The 20,936-nt window shown below is 41.2% G+C and overlaps 3 protein-coding genes across 3 annotated transcripts; 2 read left to right on the forward strand and 1 right to left on the reverse strand.

Annotated features, from left to right (window-relative positions):
* The first annotated feature begins 204 nt into the window (after positions 1-204).
* Positions 205-4,156, forward strand: LOC105701451 (ADP-ribosylation factor 2). Its single transcript, XM_012428192.2, has 4 exons — positions 205-606; positions 676-799; positions 871-1,007; positions 1,467-4,156. Exon 4 carries the CDS (start codon positions 1,555-1,557, stop codon positions 2,095-2,097), a length of 543 nt encoding a protein of 180 aa, XP_012283615.1. The 5' UTR covers positions 205-606; positions 676-799; positions 871-1,007; positions 1,467-1,554; the 3' UTR covers positions 2,098-4,156.
* On the reverse strand, positions 3,817-13,124 carry LOC105701449 (E3 ubiquitin-protein ligase ZNF598). The gene is made up of 7 exons (XM_023433219.1): positions 12,994-13,124; positions 12,812-12,916; positions 11,865-12,458; positions 11,066-11,402; positions 10,278-10,718; positions 9,469-9,912; positions 3,817-8,502 (listed from the first exon to the last, which is right to left on the reverse strand). Exons 3-7 carry the CDS (start codon positions 12,279-12,281, stop codon positions 7,625-7,627), a joined length of 2,517 nt encoding a protein of 838 aa, XP_023288987.1. The 5' UTR covers positions 12,282-12,458; positions 12,812-12,916; positions 12,994-13,124; the 3' UTR covers positions 3,817-7,624.
* Positions 13,078-20,775, forward strand: LOC105701450 (intraflagellar transport protein 56). Its single transcript, XM_012428191.2, has 9 exons — positions 13,078-13,166; positions 14,615-14,759; positions 14,834-15,036; positions 15,838-16,161; positions 16,572-16,821; positions 17,774-17,983; positions 18,590-18,896; positions 18,963-19,203; positions 19,892-20,775. Exons 2-9 carry the CDS (start codon positions 14,757-14,759, stop codon positions 20,001-20,003), a joined length of 1,650 nt encoding a protein of 549 aa, XP_012283614.1. The 5' UTR covers positions 13,078-13,166; positions 14,615-14,756; the 3' UTR covers positions 20,004-20,775.
* Positions 20,776-20,936: the final 161 nt, after the last annotated feature.

Below are 20,936 nucleotides of genomic sequence, written 5' to 3' on the forward strand. Positions count from 1 at the left end.
GTGAGAAGCAAATCTCATTGGAATCTCCCGCTTACGCGGAAGATCCAAGATGGCGACGCGCGATCGAAACTGTTGGATATATTCAATTAAAAAATGTAGAGAGTTATTCTTTCCTATTAAATACCACTGTCCTTAATTTTAAACCACTTCCTTTTGCGTTACTACGTACACGAGAAGCGACAATCTTTCAAATTTCGCGCGCACTTGAAGATCCAAGATGGCGGCGCGCGTGACTACGCGTTGGCGTTCGTAGCCGCATATACAGAGAGCGCGTATGTACAGTCGACGGGATTTACGCGGCGGCGTGCGCCCTTAACGACCAGGTAAGGTACCCTCCTCGGATTTCCGCGAGTTTTCCGCAAGCGGACGGAGTGCGGAGTGCCTGGGACGAGAAGATCATCAAGTTTGTCCTCGAGAACCCGTCCGGCGTCGCGTGGCGGACCTCCAACGAATTCGTCTTCGATTCTGCCAACTGCTTCCGGCACTGGGCTCGGCCCCGGCTGACGTTTCTCGACTTCGTCACGGCGAGGAGCTCCGACGCCTCCCGAAACCCTTTTGGAAGCCGAGATCGCCGCGCAAAAGGCCGAAAAGGCCCGCTCTTTGCAGGTTAGGATTTCCACCTTTGCTTCTACAGATCACGTTTAAGTTTCTAATTCTTTTTCCGTCGCGTTGCAGGAAGTCTGGAACGTTCCTCTGCTTCGGTGGCGAAGTGCCGAATCGGTTCAAGGTGACTCTGTTTTCTTGGACCGAGGCAGATCGACAGGTTGACGGTGCTGCGAGTCGATTTCTCTGCGTCTCGGTGAGGGGAAACCGGAGCTTGGGATTTTGGACCACGGTTTGCAAATATTTCAGGTTTTGTACGTGTTGCAGGCATCTTGGTTTTGTAAATGAGTATTACATCAGTTTCAAAGTGACTTCATCATCTTTTGGAGGAAAGTGCATCGATACGTCGGCAGTGGGTGAGGTGCGAGGGGATTGGTCTTTTGAAGGCGGAGGAGAAATTGCAGGTTAGGACCTTAACTTTTGATTTTTAACTTGTATATGTAGATTTGTTTAGTTCCTGGAAGTAAGGAACGAAGCTTATAAGCTCACACTTTCTATTTACATGTCTCGGGAGGAAATTTCATGTTTATAAAGATATTTATCGATGGTTGGGTGTGATGGATTTAACGTTCTATTAGTTTATGTTACAAGAGTAAAGTATTATTACAAGACTTTTATGTGGGAATGAAAATGTTAGTAAATATTCTCCATACATTATTTGCAAGATAAAGGAGGATTTATTTATGTTCTTTAGAAGACAAGAATGAAGAATAAATTGTGGATATTGAATAATGCGAATAAAAAATAATTCGAATAAGATTTTATTTAAAAGATCGTTACGGTAAAATGTGAATCGAATGTTCAATTACTATTTGCTATTTGTCATTAACAAGTACACAAATATGTCATCGTTCTATTTTCAGGAATTTTTGAAAGCCTACAAGTCGAGCAAGGCTCCTTTCCTTGTCTTTAAGAGGAAGGACTCGGAAGTCCTATAAATTTCTCACAGCCATGGGTTTGACGATCAGCAGTCTGCTGACCCGTCTCTTCGGCAAGAAGCAGATGAGAATTCTTATGGTGGGGCTCGACGCAGCAGGGAAAACCACGATCCTGTACAAGCTGAAGCTCGGAGAGATAGTGACAACCATCCCCACGATCGGCTTCAATGTGGAGACAGTCGAATACAAAAACATCTGCTTCACGGTCTGGGACGTCGGTGGCCAGGACAAGATCCGGCCACTCTGGAGGCATTACTTCCAGAACACTCAGGGTCTCATCTACGTGGTTGACAGCAACGACCGGGAGAGAATCGCAGAGGCCGAAAGAGAGCTCTCTAACATGCTGAAGGAGGATGAGCTGCGGGACGCTGTACTATTAGTGTTCGCCAACAAACAAGATCTACCTAACGCCATGTCAGCTGCGGAGCTGACTGACAAACTGGGCCTGAACTCGTTACGAGGTCGACATTGGTACATTCAGAGCACCTGCGCCACCCAGGGTCACGGTCTCTACGAGGGCCTCGAATGGCTCAGCAACGAGCTCGCCAAGAAGTGATAGAGCTTCGAGCTTCGGCTACGCTTCCACTGCTGGAAGACTGTACACTGCGTGGAAGACCTTCTTCGGGGAGGGAAGCGAGTCTGGCCTTAAGGAACGACCTATCAAGGATATCTACATTGGGAGGGTGCAGCTTCAATCATGTCTTCAGGAAAGTGATACGGTGCTTGTGGTGTATTCTAGCGCGGTCTCTTGTCACGGTGTTGGGTGTTGCAAAGAGTTTCGGTGGTAATTTCTGCGTGGGATTGGAACTTGCTTCGGTTTACAAAAGTTTTATTTCAGTACGGAGAGAGATAGCGTGAAAGCTTTTGAATACTGGAAATTAGGAATATGTTCTAATCGGTCTACTTCGGAACTTGATCCTCCTTTTGTGAGAGTGATTATTCTTCGGTCTCCTCGTGCTCGATCTATGGATTTAGCGGGAAGTGGTGACTCTAAATTCCTAGATATTTGATAACATTTCACTGCCGGTTACGTATTGAGAGCTCCAGTTGTTTCAGTCACGATGCACAATGTAACATTTTCGATAATTAGTTATCTTTGTATTTCTTGTAAATCGAAGCTATTCAGTTCCCACTTTATCGGCCAGATATCACAGCGTAACTTAAGATGGCCGCTTTCCTCGAAAAGGTTTACGGAGAAAGCTCCTCATGGGTCTTGTTTGACGATTGTCTAGGTTATGGATAAAAATCTTTCGATGTATAAAAGTCAAAATGCAATGCACTCCAGTGTAGATGTATACCATGGATTGTATGATGTGTCGCTCCGAAGGAAAGACCTCTCATTGGCTGCGGCCAATCAAACTTTGATGGCCCTTATCGCGTTCGAGTCAGATATCATAGTGTAACTTAAGTTGGCCGCCTTCCTCGAAAAGGTTTACGGAGAAAGCTCCTTCTCATGGGTCTCGTTTGTTTATGGTCTCCGGGATGTTCCAAGAAATCGGCTGGACATTGAGTACGTTTACACACGATGGCTTACACTGGTTTTATGACTATCCGTGTTAAACGCGGTATAAACGCCGTTTTATGCGATGGTCCCGGTAAAATCGGATTAAAAATACGTTTATACACTTAATGGCAGTAATTGTAACATCGATAGGTATAAAACCAGTATAAGATTGGACGTGTAAATGTATTAATTGAGTACATTTACATGTGTTACCTAAAGCTGCAGATATAAAACCGGTGAAAAATTGCATGTGTAAACTGATTGGTAATTATAAAACCGGGGGAAGGCAGGATGTGTAAATGTACTAATCGTGAGGTTCCACTTCCACCTTAGTGTTGGATTTCGGCTGAGTTCGAGCCCAGTATCAAAATTGACTACGTATCCATCTTACTTCGAAATCCAGGATTTATCGGGTTCAAATCCAGTAAATCCGAATTTAAACGTCGATCGAGACGCTCAGGAAGTCGATTCTGTAACTTTGACTACAGTGCTCACTTCTCGCGTTGTCATCTCACGTGAATTTATTCGTCCGGTTCTCCAAGTGAAAATGTGAAATCGAAAGCCTGAAGAAACTCGGTTCGAGATTTCGGAGTTTCTGGGCGAGTAATGTCACGCGAATTATCTCACATTTTTACCATAGGGAATATTACGGAATCTCAGGTGTTCACTTAGAGTTTTCACTGTTTTCCAATTCTCCAAGTGATAATGTGAGTTCTCTAGAGCGAAGGTAGTCTCACGCGAATTATCTCACATTTTTACCATAGGTGTTCACTTTCAGAATTTTCACTGTTTTCCAATTCTCCAAGTGAAAATGTGAGTTCTCTAGAGCGAAGGTAATCTCGCAGTTTTTGGGCGAGTAGTCTCACGCGAGGTATCTCACATTTTTACCATAGGGAATATGGAACCGCGGGAGGCATTCACTTTTAGAATTTTCACTAGATTCGAGTTACAGAATCGACCCCCAGGATCGAATCGACGCGTCTGTGTCGTTTGTTAACTCTACGGTCTCTTGCTTTCACTAATGTACACTTAAGCGGCTCAGGTGGTGAATTTTCACCGGTTACCCTTTGTACTACCTTCGACGGATAATAAATATTAAGAACGACTTTGACCAGTGCCTCGAAGGACGTTTTTTTTTTTCGTTTTATTGTACGAGGAAACACGGAGGTATGTATACCCTTCAAAAATCGACACCTTTGGTGTTTTGAAAAACCTTGCACTAAATGTAGTTACCTTGAAATTCGTTTTCTCATAAAAGGTACTCTTAAGAAACGCTCATAAACTAAAGATCGCATGAGAAAGATAAATAAAATCGGAGTAATTGAAAAAGAATATCGTGAATTTGTGTGAAAATGGTATGATTGCATTATTCGTTATATCTGGTGCCAAGGGCGAACAATTCGGAGGTTTCACTTTCGGCCCGGGAAATTCAAAATGGCGGCGAGCGTTCTTTTCAACTCGTGAGTTTCACTTTTAAAAAATGACCCATCTTTTGTTTGTCGCTTTTGCAAGAATATCACAGGAATTATTGGCTTTTCGGGCTCCGTATATCTAAAGTACATTGTTTACCTCGTGGCTGCATAAGCGTTAAAAAAAATTGTTCAAGTACCGGGAAATTCAAAATGGCGGCGAGCGTCGTACCTTAACTCAAGAAGTTTTTCTTTGCTTTTCGCAGTCTTAAGAAGAATATTTAAGGAATCTTTAGTTTTATGGGCTCCACGTAACCAAAATCAATATTTTAACCCCAAAACCACGTAAATATTATTTCAGATCCCGTTAAAAAATTATTTCCGGTCCCGAAGCGCCGCCATATTTGACTTCCTTCCGTCTCGAGGGAAATTCATTAGCATGGAAATGGGGAAACTAAGCGGAAGCTCGTTTAGAAAATTAGCCCCTACGCGTATGACTTTATTACCTTTGTACAAAAACAGTACAGCTGGCGTTACGCTGACATATTTTCGATGTATCTCGAGCGACCTGGGAGTCGATTCCGTAACTCGAATCTGGTGAATATTCTAAAAGTGATCATCTCCCGGGATTTCGTAACTGTCACTATGGTAAAAATGTGAGAAATTTCGCGTGAGACTGCTCGACCAGAAACTCCGAGATCCCGGACCAAGTTCCTTCAGTCTGAAGATCTCACATTTTCATTTGGAGAACCGGGTGAATAAACTCACGTGAGCGCTCTCACCAAAGTTACAGAATCGACTCCCTCGTCGAGGATCGAAATTTCGTCACCCTCGAAAGAGTGATCCGCAAGAAACGACACAATGTGAAGAACGGATGGTTCGTAGTTTACATATATAGTATAATATGTACACGCGTAATATGTACATAGGGGGCGCTCGCAATTCGGGATGTACGAGAGGTTTTATTATACACTTACTCGAAGACAAAACGGTCGATTTAGAAGCAATCCACCATTGACTTTATTTACATTTTAAGGTGAATTCAGATGGACTGTCTGTGTCGCGTCGTATCAAAAAAAGTTTCGGATAAAAGTTGTTTGGTATTTCATTGTGAAGAAGTTTTGAATGAAACTTTTTGCGATATCTCGCGTGCTTAATGTCGAAAAGCTCAACTGGATACCTTCCCATCTCGGGCTGATTTGGAAAAGCTTGCACGTTTTTCGTCTTCCTGTCTTTATTCGGCGACGTATCGAAAAAGGTTTCAAATCAAAGTTGTTCGGTATTCTGTTTTGAACAAGAACTGTATGGAACATTTTTCCGTATCTTGCGTTTTTAACGTCGAAAAATTCGACTGAATCTCCTCGCGTCTGATGTTGATATAAAAAAAGCTGTTACGTTTTTGGGGTTTTCCGTCTCAGTTGTGCATCATTTCGAAAAATGTTTCTAATAACAATTGTTCAGTATCCTATTTCCGAAAGGTTTCGTGAGAAACATTTTCCCAATATTTTGCGCGCTTAACACCGAAAAGTTAAATTAAATCTCCTTACCCCTCGTGTTAATTTAGGTAAGCTCTTTATTTCGGATTTCCTATCTCACTTCCACATCGTATCGAAAAAAGTTTCAAATAAAAATCGTTCAGAATAGTGTACTGAACAAGTTTTATAGGAACCATTTTTTTCATACCTCGCTTGCTTAATCCGGAAAAGCGCAATTACATGCTACCTGGCGCGGTAACGCTCTCGGATTATTAATAACAATGTCCGTCACGGTGCTTTCCGAGGGTCGGCCGATTTGTCGAAAAGATTTCGAAAAATCTAAACCTCCTGTACATCCCTTTTTTTATCCCCTAGGATTATTCGGCAGCTTTTCGAAATAGAAAAATATCCGATATACATCTGGCCGACCGTGAAGATTTCGCAGTCCACAAGACGGATGTTAAATAGTTCCCGACTTAACATAATTAACATATTTATTCTAGGACGCGCTAAACAAAAAACAAAAAACAATAATTGACGCCCTTCCGATCTCTATTAATAATTATACACATAGTTCCAAACTCTTTTAAGACCGTGGACAGGAAATTTCTGGACGATTCATAACTTATTACGTATTCATTTAATGCTAATAAAAGATTTAATAAATTTAGGGAAATGCCTTTTTTTTAGAATATGGCAAAATGGCTTTTTATGTTAAATATATTTACAATATTTTAGTGGCATTGAATGTTTTTGTACATATTTAACGTTAACATTATTTTTCTTATGCTCTTGAAAAATTATTTCTGGAGGTTATGTAGCTCTTAGAAGTTAAAATAATGTATTTGAAGAGTTTAGAAACAATGCTTACGTCAATTTAGAAGGGACGGGTACAGAAATTGCCACAATGTCCACGGAGTTAAAAAATTTGGGTTTCTTTAGACGTTACGACAGAATTTACGCGGTTTACAAAATTTACGACGGTGATATCCAGTCACAGAATTTCAAACACTGACGATGCCAATTTATCCAGCGCCTCCAAATGACGATCAGGATCAAAAAGGAGATTCACGTCCTATTCTTGAGGAGCCTCCTCATTTTGAACCAATTCTCAAGTTTTGTCAGGATATAACAAAGTAACTTCTCGTTGAAGACTCTTCGGCATCGTACGTCACCTTCAATTACTGATATCCAGTTAAAAGATGTCAAACGATAACATGGTCAATTTATCCAGCGTCTTTAGTTGACAGACAGGGATATCAAATTGGATATTCATTCTACAATCTTGACGAGTCTTCGCATATTGAAACCATCCGTCGCACCATCCACTTTTAAGTTTTGGCAGCACATCGTAAAGTAACTCCTCGTTGTTGTCCGACGGCACATCATGAAGTAACTCCTTGTGGTTGAAGACTTTTCGGCATCGTACATTCATCTCGGATGCTGATATCCAGTTAAAAGATGTCAAACGATAACAAGTTCAATTTATCCAGCGTCTTCAGATCACAAATTGGATATTCAAGTTCCAACCCTAAAGAGCCTCCACATCTTGAACCCTCCACTTTCAAGTTTTGGCAGTACATAACCTATTAACTCCTCACCGTCTCCAGAATTCCCAACACCGGAGCCACACCATCACGACGCAGTCACCACAATTCCATCGTTCCACAACCCCGAAGAGCCATTGAATCTCTTTCACTTCCTAACCCATGCCTTCCCCAACGCTGGGAAATGATTCTCCATAGTGTGGTCCGCAACATGAGACCTAAAATCTGTTCCACTCTTCAGCACCTGTCCACAATTCGCACAAGCCTCCAAACCTTTCGTCTTTCCTTGATTCACCTTCCGGTGGACCCTGTAGAGCTCCTTCTGCTTCTCAACATCCGGCAAAAGTACCAACAATTCATTAAACACAGTCTCGAAGTTAACAACACCCATAGCTCTCCGGCAGTGTTCGTAGTACTCTTCGGGGCTGCAAATTCCCTGTCTGAATCGACCACTGGCCCTGCGGAACTCGTCTAGGGCTTCCGGCTCCCCGAGGACATCCTTCACCCTGGCTTCCAGACTCTTGTTCCTCTTCTGGAAGTCCGGAGGAAGGAGATAGGGAAACCCTCCGACCCTTTTCTCACGGTCTGGCAGAATCGAGTAGGTCTCTCCGGAACTGTTGGTAAAGGTCAATCCGTTGTCTCCTGGCAATCTTTGGACACTGTTCAACTTGACGAAGAACCCAGGTGGAGGTGGTGGGGCTGCGTTGAACCCTGGAGGAGGGTTTGAAAAACCTGGTGGCCCCGAAGAACCTCCACCGAGGGCTGGGAACTCTTCGAGGCGAACTTCAGGACTCGATGTCGAGTTGGGGCTTTCGATCTTCAGCTCCGATCTTTTTCTTGGCAAGGTGTCGATATCTTTGTTGATACTTTCAGGTTCCTCTTCGGGGTCCTCGCTTTTTGGCTTTCTTTTTTCCTCTTCCGTGCTTTTTGTGCTCTCCTTTGCCTTCTCGGTCTCTTTGTTCCTACTGGGACCGTCCTGCTCCTTCTTCGGAGTCTTGTTGGCTCCTCCGACCTTCGAGTTGTTACCTGCAGGGTTCATAGAAATTATTATTTCCTTTAAGGAATTTAAAATTGCCGATTAAAAGGTAAATATTGAAACAATTCAATACATCCAGTTTGGAGAGAAGTTTCATAAACAATTGATCCCTCAGATGTCACTTTCACATCCTCTTGAACGATCTAAACTCCGATTACCTGACTACGTTCCTTGGTGTTGTCGTTCTAAGCTCGGATTACCTGACTCGTTCTAAACTTCGATTATCTGACTCGTTCTAAGCTCCTATTACTTGATTCGTTATAAACTTTGATTACTTGACTCGTTCTAAGTTTCAATTATCTGACTCGTTCTAAACTTCGATTATCTGACTTGCTCTAACCTCCTATTACATGATTCGTTATAAACTCTGATTACCTAACTCGTTCTAAACTTCGATTATCTGACTCGTTCTAAGCTCCGATTACTTGATTCGTTCTAAACTCTGATTACCTGACTCGTTCTAAGCTTCGATTACCCAACTCGTTCTAAACTCTGATTACCTAACTCGTTTTAAACTTCGATTACTTGATTCGTTCTAAACTCCGATTACCCAACTCGTTTTAAACTTCGATTACTTGATTCCAACTCGTTCTAAACTCTGATTACCTAACTCGTTTTAAACTTCGATTACTTGATTCGTTCTAAACTCCGATTACCCAACTCGTTTTAAACTTCGATTACTTGATTCGTTCTAAACTCCGATTACCCAACTCGTTTTAAACTTCGATTACTTGATTCGTTCTAAACTCCGATTACCCAACTCGTTTTAAACTTCGATTACTTGATTCATTCTAAACTCCGATTACCCAACTCGTTCTAAACTCCGATTACCTAACTCGTTTTAAACTTCGATTACTTGATTCGGTCTAAACTCCGATTACCTGATTCGTTCCAAGCTTCGATTACCCAACTCGTTTTAAACTTCGATTACTTGATTCGTTCTAAACTCCGATTACCTGATTCATTCCCAGAGTTCCCGCCGTTCTTCGGCTTTTTCTTCTTGGTCTTGGCCTTGGTGTTGTCGTCGCCGGTCCAGGCCGTTGCCGCCATAGCGGGTTGTCGCTTCGCGCGAGCAGGGTCCAAGAGACTCGGGAAGTCTTCTCCAGAGGGCGCCACCGATTTCTTTGGGCGTGCCTGCGCGGCGGCGGCCGGCCTCGTGCACGTGACCCTCGTCCACTGGGCCGAGGCGGCAGTCGTCCCCGGGCCCAGGGCCGGGAAGTCGGCGTCCATCGAGAGTGCCGGCCTGATCCGGATGTTCGGGCCCGACACCCTCGTCGTCGTCACCGTCCCGTTGGCCTTGTGGTCCACGCGGATGGAGACGTTCCCAGGAGCGCGTGGCGCGCGACCTGCCGCCAGCTTGTTCGAGCTGGACACGCTCAGGTTCACCTTGGAGATGCCGCCTGAGGAGAAACGGATACCGGTAAATTTAACAATTCTCTCGACATTTGCATTTCGACATTACTCTAGGTGAAATATATTTTAACGACTAAAAGTCAATGCACTCGTATCAAGATACCGTTTCATCGATACTTCCTGTCGATCCATCCCTAGCTGCGAGGGATAATAAGTAAAGTATGTATATTTCCATTCTATGTATCGATACTCGTCTTTCTACGTCAACCATGTATCGATACCTTTCCCTTCGATGAAACTTAAATTCTCTAAATCCTATCAAATAAATTGTCGTTACGTTCCAATGTATAAAACCCGATGCTGTTGCATCAACATACTTATCCTTCGATACCCGGTACACATCTATCCTTACCTGGAGTCGACTCGGGCCCCAGAGCAGGGAAGTTCTCATCGGTGACCGCCAGGGGCTGGGGTCTCAGCGTGCTGCGGATCGTCACGTTGCCCCTGGTCCCCTTGGAGGAGCCTAGCTGTGGCACAATGGGCACGGCGTTGCCAAGCGTTGGGAACTCCTCCGTGCTCAGGACGTCCACCGAAGGCTGCTGCTTGGGGAGGCTCTGCTCCTCCTCCGGCTGCGAGGGAAACGCTGGGCAGCCACCTGTCGCACCTGTTTCCTGGTGGTTGGTCCCGGGTGCGTGGCTGTTGTTGTTATACTCTCGAGGACCCCTTGACCCGGAGGGACCCTGCCCTCCTCGTCGCGGACCTCGACCTTCTCCTCTAGGAGCTAACGTGAACTCCAGCTCCAATGTTCGCGCTTGCTTCGCCGCGGCTTTACCTAATTGCTTCCCGTGGATACCTGTGGAGGTTAGAAGTGAGGTTAAGGTGATACGAAAGGTGCAGAGAAAAGATAATTCATTTATACCCTTCACGGTGGTAACGTCATTTTGGATACTCAAGTGGTGACATTCGGTTTAACATTTTTATAGTATTTTATATTGTCCTAGTTACATCCTGAAACCCTTCGCTTTCAATTCTAAGCCTTCGAGAAGCATAAAACATCGAAAACGTGTCCAGATCATGCCATGTTGGCTCTAGTCCATGATGAATAAATAAATTTTTAATGAAAAATAAAATTTCGTGAGTTTCAGGACCTATATTAGGGCCTCCATATTCCCGTGGTAAAATTTGAAACTAGTTTAGTACCTGCTTTGTGGGCCCTTAGGTCGATGTCGGTCCTGAAGACACTGGTGAACTTCTCCTCGGCACAAGGTCCCTCCTCGCAGAGGAAGTGTTCGTGCCTGAAGTGCTCCCTGAGGTAATCATAGGAGCTGTAGTACTGGTGGAGGCCATCCGCGTCGCAGAAGTGACAGTAGAGATGGTCCCTGCGAAGGTGGCGGTACAGCTCGTCGTTGTCCATGTACCGTTGGTCACAAAACTCGCAGAGAGGGTGACCCTTGTGGCTCTTGTCGTCCACGTCGCCTTTCCTGCGATGCAGAGCCAGGTCCGGTCTGGTGTAGCAGCGCCTTTCATGGGAGAAGATCTGCAATTACGTTGCAAATATATATATTTCTATATCATTTTCATGATTTAAGGTGACATGAAACTTGCACTTTAAATTATTTGTTATTCTATATTTTCAGGTTTTACCTCCTTTTTAACATTTAAATAAAAACGTGAGAACGTGAAATATCTCGCATTTAATGAATATGTGAAATTGCGAGATATCTCTCATTTAATGAAAACTCGAAATTGTGAGATATCTCGCATTTAATGAATACGTGAAATTGCGAGATATCTCGTATTTAATGAAAACGCGAGAACACGAAATATCTCTCATTTAATGAAAACACTTGTGAGAATGTGAAACATTTCGTCCACAACGTATTGTGAACGACATTGCGTCGTGAGTTACTTCTTCCGAGGCATACCATAAAAAATATTGCATTTCATGGCATTGATTAGCGAAATATCTAAGAAATGATTAATTACTATTTCACGGTACCTTCAGATTTTCTACGCAGAGATCGCAGTAGTGGAGTTCATGCTTCCGTCTCATGTGGTCCTTTAGGCTGTAGAAGTTTTCAAAGTGTTCTGCGTCTCCACAGAACCTACACTTGTTGGCCAGCAATTGCATGAACTTCTCCCTGATGTCTTCGCTGTCGAAGTAGATGTTGTATCTGGTGTCGAGAAGGTCTCCTTTCTTGAGATGCCGGAAGGGCTTCACCTCTCTGGTGAAGACTACCTTCGGCAGGTCTTGTCGACAGATCGGACACTCGTTCTGCTGGCAGAGGACTCGCATCCTGGTGCTGCACTCGTAGCACACCGGATGTTCGCACATCCCGATGCTATAAATCTCGACGTTCTTGTAGCACACCACGCAAGCATTGCAGTTGTTCTGGCTATCGTTGTTCTTCGACATCGTTGATGCACAAGTAATGGGAGTATTTATTTTCTAACTCAACGATTAAGCTTCTTGGTCAGGAAGTTTCTCCTTTATTTTAGCACGGACTGCTCGGAGTTTGAGAATTAATCTCACGGGTCAACCCACTTTTGGTCAATATGGACGTCCAACCTTGATAAAATCTCACCCTCGACTCTGGAAGATAAAGCGAGTTCCTTGCTTAAGATCGCAGCATTATCGTTACCTTTAATAATCATGGATACGCATCCTTGCGAGAAGCATTGCATTACTTTGTACAATGTAGGAAACTTCGAATACCTTTTTAACTGTCATTATTTCAAGCAAAAAGCTTTTTAAAACTTTCATTCAATCGATCGAAAGAGGGAGAAATAGCAGTGGTATAAAAACCAAATTAAATACTAACAAAAATCCAGATAAGTCCTTATCCTTCGGCATTTCAATTCAAAGTTTCGAACAGACTCGATCGGCAGTAATTACTGGAAATAGAGACCGCAAAGCGACTCGCTTCCTTCCTCCGAATTACATACCAAAGTAACAGCACCAACGACCTCGTTCTTCCGATGCTTCCCAAATCGGCGTCACTCGGTTTAATTTCTAGATCCTCCGAATCCACAGTCCGTCGATACCAAATTCTACGAATATTGGTCACGGAATTAAAAATAAATCCCCATGAAGTGGAATAAAAATAAACCATTTTTCAGAAACTGACTGTGAATCGAAGCAGCGTCGTCGAGAGACTACACAGCGAGTCGAATCGCTTCCTCTCTCCAAGAGTTCCTCCGAGTTCTGCACCGCAGAAGCAGCGACGAAGACTTGCGACTTCCTTCCTGTGTCCTTTTCCTGAACGTTAAGATTTGTCAAATGGAGATGTTAAAAGTAATGGTAAGTCAAGAGTGTAGATAGGGCGAAGGCAACGGTTTATTACGGATTAAAATGTGCTGTCAGTCGACTCGCGCTCGGAAAAGTTTACCTCGGCGGCGAATCTCTCTTCCTGGTGGTGCGCCTTAATTCTGGTTCGCGATCGCCGAAAATAGACGGTGAACTTGGAAATTGGCAGCGAACAGATGGTGAAGTGTGTGCGGTGCCACTGGCCATCCACTGCCGAAGCAAGGTTATCGCTCGGGCGTGAATTATCGCGTCCCTTAGATGGGACCCTAACCTCAAATTCCAAGTCGGGCGCTGGGACGATCGCGACGGGAAAATCGACTTACCTAGGGTGCCTCAGAGTTGGATAATTTTCCCTTATATTACGTAACGTAAATCAAATAGTTTACCGTATAAAATCGTGAGAAAATTAGTAAATTACGTTTTCAATATGGCGGATGCCGCAGGTGCATGATATGCGACGTAAACGTCTTTTAACACCGCAGAAACATAAAGTCCGCAATCATGTAAGTTACCATCGCGTATGAAATTTGTAAAGTAAAATGTCTAGTAATTTACTGTAAAAAAAACTATGTAAATTACCTAGAGTATTTTTTTGAGATTTTCCATGTATATTACGTAAACCCAGTAGTTTAGAGTATAAAATCGATAAAAACTCGTGATTTATCATTCCAATATGGCGGATGTCACAGATATAAGATGATTACGTCTCCATCGTACACGAAATTCAGGATTCGAGTTTAAATCTAGTATATCCGAATTTAAGTGTCGATAGAGACGCTCAGGAGGGAATATGCGCATTTATTAATGCGGAGACATGGGATTTACTGAATCCAGACTCGATAAATCCCGGATTTAAGGGTATGTACAGTGGAGGCATGGGATTTACTGAATCTAGACTCGATAAATCCCGGATTTATTAATGCGATGGAGGCATGGGATTTACTGAAGACTCGATAAATCCCGGATTTAGAAGTTCGGTGGAGACGTAGTCACCTAGGCGCGAAATTCTATTGAATTTCTTAAAAACTATCGAATTTCTTGGAAGCTCTGCTAAGATTCGGAAATAGAGCGACTTTTAACCGATTTTTATTTTCTAATTTTCTAACATGATTATTGATTATCTTTAGAATTGTTCATTTTCTAATATGTTACTCTTCCGTTGTTAAAAACAACGTATTTAAAAGTGTGGAGATTTGTTTAGGGCTTCTCAATATTTACTCCTTCATGTATTAATTTTTATTTCCTTCTTTATATAATTAAAACCAACGGATTAAAAGTGTGGAGATATGTTTAGAGCTTTTCAACATTTACTCCTTCATGTATTAATTTTTATTTTCTTCTTTATATAATTAAAACCAACGGATTAAAACTGTGGAAATATGTTTAGGGCTTTTCAACATTTACTTCTTCATGTATTAATTTTTATTTTGTTCTTTGTACAGGATTATACAGTGGAGAACATAGTCACGGTTCGTGAGTCACGAAACCGATCAATACAGTCTTTAACTCTACACAACCTAACCTAACTAATGTCAACGCATAGCGGAGAAACAAAGCGGCGTATTTCCTCTTCTCTCCTTAAAAATGGTAATTCTTGTCTCGAAAGTTACTTCTTGTGTTGAATTTCCGACTTTTCTTCACTTCTTCGGTTTCGTCTGCAGATTCTGTCGAGGTCGAAGCCTGCGTCTTCGATTGGCGGGAAAAAAGCGACGGCGAGAAAGGAAGTTCCTTCCCTGGAAGAGTTTTTGCAAAAAAGAGATTACACGGGCGCGTTGACTCTTTTGGAATTTAACGGCAGTATTAAAAAGACCGTCGACACAGACTTGTGGATGGCTTACTGCGCTTTTCATGCCGGAGATTACAGGTGAGATAAGCGTGCAAGTTTTTGGAAATTCATTCGCGATAAACCGAAAACTATCCAGGGGACTGTTTTATGGACCGAGGAATTGCAGTTTACTCCTCTTTGTCAAATCAACTTTATTTATTTACTCGTTACTTCATTTATTATCCTCGTTCTCGGTTATATTACATATAAAACTGTGCCGGCGAGCGGCCGCCATTTTGAAATTTTACTCCGCGTCGCTTTTGCAGATTTTTTTTACTTACACTGGATTTTCTAACCGTGTAAGTGAACAATACGTAATCTTATTGTTTTCTGTATTGTATCAGTGAAAACGTATCAATGGAAACATGAAACTAAATTCCAAGGAAATCAAGTGAATATTTTGCAAAATTGTGCGTCGCGACGGAAGCTCGCGCCGCCATTTTGAATTTTTACTCCGCGTCGCTTAACTTATAACATTGACATTTTCGACTGCATGGGTGAATAAAAGGTAATTCTACTATTTTTTGTTCGAATCAATCCATGTAATTGTGTGAAATCTCAAGGAAACCGAGAAAATATCCTGCAAAATTGTGCGTCGCAACAGAAGCTCGGCGCCGCCATTTTGAATTTTTACTCCGCGTCGCTTAACTTATAACATAGACATTTTAAACTGTGCGGTCGATTAAAAAAAGTAAGTTTATCACTCGTTCGCATCGAATTACACGATTGTGCCCAATCTTGGCAAAGTTGAATATTATACAAGCGAGCTGTGAGACGTGTCCGCCATTTTGAAATTTTGTCTCCCGCAGATCTCTTGATTTACCTTGTCGTTTTCTCCAGGAAGGCGGCAAAACTCTACGAGAACTTGAAAAAAGAAGACGAGGGGCCGCCAGACGTGGCGACTAATCTGGCGTGCTGCTTTTTTTACCTGGGAATGTATCCTGAGGCGGGAAATCTTTTAAACGAAGCCCCGGAAAGTCGTCTGAAGACTCGACTGGTGTTTCATTTGGCGCACAAAATGGCGGACGAGGCGAGATTAATGGAGTGTCATCGGATGCTGCAAGATGATATCGAGGACCAGCTCAGCTTGGCTTCTATTCATTATCTCCAGTCGCATTACCAGGAAGCCATCGACGTTTACAAAAAGGTTCTCCTGGAAAGCAGGTGAGGGAGTCCTTCCATTTAATTTTTCTACTTAAAATCAAAACACGATTATAATATATCTCTTCGTCTTACTTAAGGTGAAGTGAAACCCTCCTCAAGTCAGTCGATTGGAATACGACACTTTTTTTTTTGTATTTTTGGGGTGCAAAAGATAATTTCAAATTCCCCTTTTCTCGGTAGAGAGGGAAAGAAAGTAATGGAAGCTCCATCGAAAGTCATGAAATCCGAAATCCAGTTCCTCACCCAAATGAAGCAGCCCAGGTACATCTTTTCCCCGTTTTCCTTTTCGGATCCCTTTATCTCTCTAAAGGGAAGAACGTACACCAATCCACGAGGAAAAAAGGAAATGGCTTGTATGGGGGAATTTCCAGATCGAAGTCGGAATTAATTTTTAATAATTTTTTTTTCAGGGATTATTTGGCGCTAAACGTTTACGTGGCTTTGTGCTACTACAAGCTCGATTATTACGACGTCGCTCAGGAAGTTCTTCAAGTTTATCTGCAAAAATATCCAGACAGTGCTATTGCGACCAATCTGAAGGCTTGCAACCATTTCCGGCTTTACAACGGAAGTGCGGCTCAGGCGGAAATGAAGCAGCTCGTCGATAAGATCTCTAACTCCTTCAGCTTTGGCCATGACTTGATTCGTCACAATATTGTGGTTTGTATTATTAGTTTGTAATTTATAGAAGACACATTCATATCTCGCATTGTAATGAACACAATTGTGAACGTAAACTTGCGGTTTAAATTATTTACTATTCTATATTTTCAGGTTTCATCTCGAATTTTAATGAAAACGTGCGAAATCTCGCATTTGAATGAAAATGCGAGATATTTCACATATTAAGGAAAACGCGAAAAATCTCGCGTTCTAGTGAAAACGCGAGATATTTCACATATTAATGAAAACGCGAAAAATTTTGCGTTCTAGTGAAAACGCGAGATATCTCACATATCAATGAAAACCCGAGATATTTCTCGCGTTCCAGTGAAAACGAGAGATATCTCACATATAAGTGAATACGCGAGAACGTGAAATATCTCGCATTGTAATAAAAACATTTGTGAATATAAACTTGCAGTTAATATTATTAATTATTCTATAGTTTTAAATTTTATCTTGCATTTTAATGAAAACGCGAGATATCTCACGTATTGATGAAAATGCGAGACATCTCACATTCTAGTGAAAACGTGAAAAATTTCGCATTCTAACGAAAACGAGAGATATCTCACATATTAATGAAAATGCGAGACATCTCACATTCTAGTGGAAACGTGAAAAATATCGCATTCTAATGAAAACGCGAGATATCTCACGTATTGATGAAAATGCGAGACATCTCACATTCTAGTGAAAACGTGAAAAATATCGCATTCTAACGAAAACGCGAGATATCTCACGTATTAATAGAAATACGAGACATCTCACATTCTAGTGGAAACGTGAAAAATATCGCATTCTAATGAAAATGCGAGATATCTCATGTATTAATGAAAGTGCGAAATGTCTCACCTACTAATGAAAACGCGAAAAATCTCGTATCGTGATGAGAAAATTTGTGAACATAAATTTGCACTTGAAATAATGAATTATTCTACATTTTCAGGTTTTCCGGGGCGGAGAAGGAGCTCTTCAGGTCCTGCCGAGTCTGGTGGACGTGATACCGGAGGCCAGGTTGAACCTGGTGATTTACTACCTGAAACAAGACGAGATCGGGGAAGCCTTTGAATTAATAAAAGACTTGGAACCTGCAGTTCCACAGGAATACATTCTGAAAGGCGTCGTTTACGCAGCCATGGGTCAAGAAACGGGCTCCGTTAGTTTTCTTGCCACTTTCTTCCTTGAAGCATGAAAAAATAATAGTGAAACATTGCAATCTTAATAAGTAGCTTTGTTAAAGTGATATGAAAGTGGTATCTTGGGAATCAATCCTTTATAACAATTTTTTTCATTCGAGCTTGATGTATAAAATCGTTTGTAATTTGTCCGCGTTAATGTGGAGGCCATAAGAAAGGTTAAAATTATCATGAAATTTAATTTTTACACGAAAAATGAAATTTCACGGGCAGCGCGTTCTTCCTTGTCGCCTCCATAATCACGTATTAAAGTTTTAAATAATTTGACGCATCCAGTTTGGAAAAAAAGTTTTATAAATATTTTCACTATTTGGTATGTATACGTCAGACTTTCATATCACCTTAAAGTGATAAGAAAATCGTTTGAAACTTCATAATGTCAATTCGGAGACTAATGATACTGACACTCATGAAATTTGAAATTTTAAGAAATTTGTTTATAACATTACCTACCTCGAAACGTGCGTAGGTGAATTTTTATTTCACCCTAGGATATCAAAGATTGGTTAACGAATAAACACGCAGACATAATTTGATAAATATTAATTTAATAAATTAATTTCCAGAGAGAGAACGTCAAGACGGCGCAGCAATATTTCCATCTGGTCGGCTCTTCGGCATCGGAATGCGACACAATACCCGGAAGACAATGCATGGCCTCTTGTTTCTTCCTTTATCGACAGTTCGAAGAGGTCCTGGTTTACATGAACTCCATAAAGACTTATTTCTCTAACGAGGACTGCTTCAACTTCAACTACGCGCAGGCGCAGACCGCCGCGGGATACTTCAAGGAAGCGGAAGAAGCTTTCTTGATGATCCGAAACGAGAAATTGAAGAACGATTACGTGTACATCAGTCTCTTGGCTTATTGTTGTAAGTCAAGTTGAAGTAGTCGTCTTTGTCATGGATCGTTCGGTCATTCAGGATTTCATTTTTCAGACGTGATGAACAAGAAGGCTCAGCTCGCTTGGGAGTTGTATCTCAAGATGGACACTTCCGCGGAGTCGTTCAGCTTATTGCAACTTATTGCTAATAGTTCTTACAAACTTGGTGAATTTTGGTATGCTGCGAAAGCTTTTGATATGCTGGAGAGGATGGATCCTACCCCTGAAAATTGGGAGGGGAAACGAGGGGCATGTTGCGGAACCTTTCAGTACATTGTTGCTGAAAAACAGCCAAAGTATATCTTCCATTTTTTTACTCAAAGCGCCGGCATTTTTATCTCCTGATATAGTTGTTAAAAGTCCCAAAGTAATCTTTCGAATGATTCATTCGTTGCTGAGAAACAGTCAAAGTATATTTTCCATATTTTACTTACAGCGCCGCCATTTTTATTTCCTGAAATTGTTGTTAAAAGTCGCAAAGTAATCTTTCGTATGATTAATTCCTCGCTGATGAACGGCCAATGTATATTTTCCATATTTTACTTACAGCGCCGCCATTTTTATTTCCTGAAATTGTTGTTAAAAGTCGCAAAGTAATCTTTCGAATAATTAATTCGTAGCTGAAGAACAGCCAAAGTATATTTTCCATTCTTTAATTACGGCCAAAGTATATTTTCCGTTTTTTACTCAAAGTGCCGCCATTTTTATTTCCTAAAATTGTTGTTAAAAGTCGCAAAGTAATCCTTTGTATGATTAATTCCTTGCTGAAGAACAGCCAATATATATTTCCCATTTTTTACTTAGAGCGCCGCCATTTTTATTTCCTGAAATTCTTCTTAAAAATATATCTTCCATTTTTTGCTCAAAGCGCCGGCATATTTATTTCCTGAAATTGTTGTTAAAAAACACAAAGTAATCTTTCGAATGATTAATTCGTTGTTATAACTATTTGTTTACAAGAAATTAATGAAAAATCGTTTTCAGGGAACTGTTGCCGGAAGTCATCCAGCTTTTACGGAATACTTCAAATTCTCAAGTCGAACAAATTATTCGAGTTATGCGCAAGTGGGGGAAAGACAACAGAGTGAATTGTTAATAATTATTACTTAAGAATGATTATTTGTAAAGAAGATATTCGACAATATCGGACCTAACCGTCCAACGAGGAATTAATTAATTAACATCGTTTACTAAATCCGTCCATATTCAAACTAATTGCATTATTATCGTTAATCGATCATAAAAATACCATAAATATTGTTACTAATTTATAACATTCAAGGAAACTTAACGTTATCGAGGAATAAGAAACGAGCTCAACTTTAAACATTTCTCGAGTCTCGTTTTTTATTATAACAACATTCACTTGTTTTATATTTTTCACGATATTTGCAAGCTGCAAATTATTTGTTAACCTCGCATTTATTTAAACATTTCAAGGGAGATAATTGGGGAAAATGGTAAAAGTTGATAAATGTTGAAAAATAGAAGACTGGAGAGTGAGGTTAGGTTTAATATAAAATAGATATATATTTAAACTGTGATACACACTCATTTCCACGTTAATGAATAATCGTCAATTAATTTTTAACAAAGACAATATGTGAAATATCCGAGACACTAATCCACGGCGAATTATTTATTTAACACGCTCGCTCGTCATTCTTCATAGAATGATTCTCGAATTTCCGGTCGTTTTTTCAAAATTCCCCAAATTTCGGAATTTGCAAAAAACGTCAAATTGGAAAAATCTTTTTTTTTTATAAATCGTCGACCGGAAACTCGAGTGAACACAAAAAGACGGAAAGTTTTCACGTTGTTCTTCAAAAATTCATTGTTCGTTCGAAACGAAAAAATCGTTCGATCTGAAAAAAAAAAAATTCAAAAAATGAAGCGAGCGTCGGGGAGAAAGGAATTTTGAAAAATCGGCAATTCTTTCTAGACGACCATCAAGGACATTATAAAAATAGCACCAGACAATTTCTGCTTAACCCCTGTTAAGCTTTCAAAGAATTTTCGAGTTTCCCTC

This window comes from Orussus abietinus, unplaced genomic scaffold (genome assembly GCF_000612105.2).
Source record: "Orussus abietinus isolate OABI.00-Male unplaced genomic scaffold, Oabi_2.0 scaffold89, whole genome shotgun sequence".
NCBI lineage: Eukaryota > Metazoa > Arthropoda > Insecta > Hymenoptera > Orussidae > Orussus > Orussus abietinus.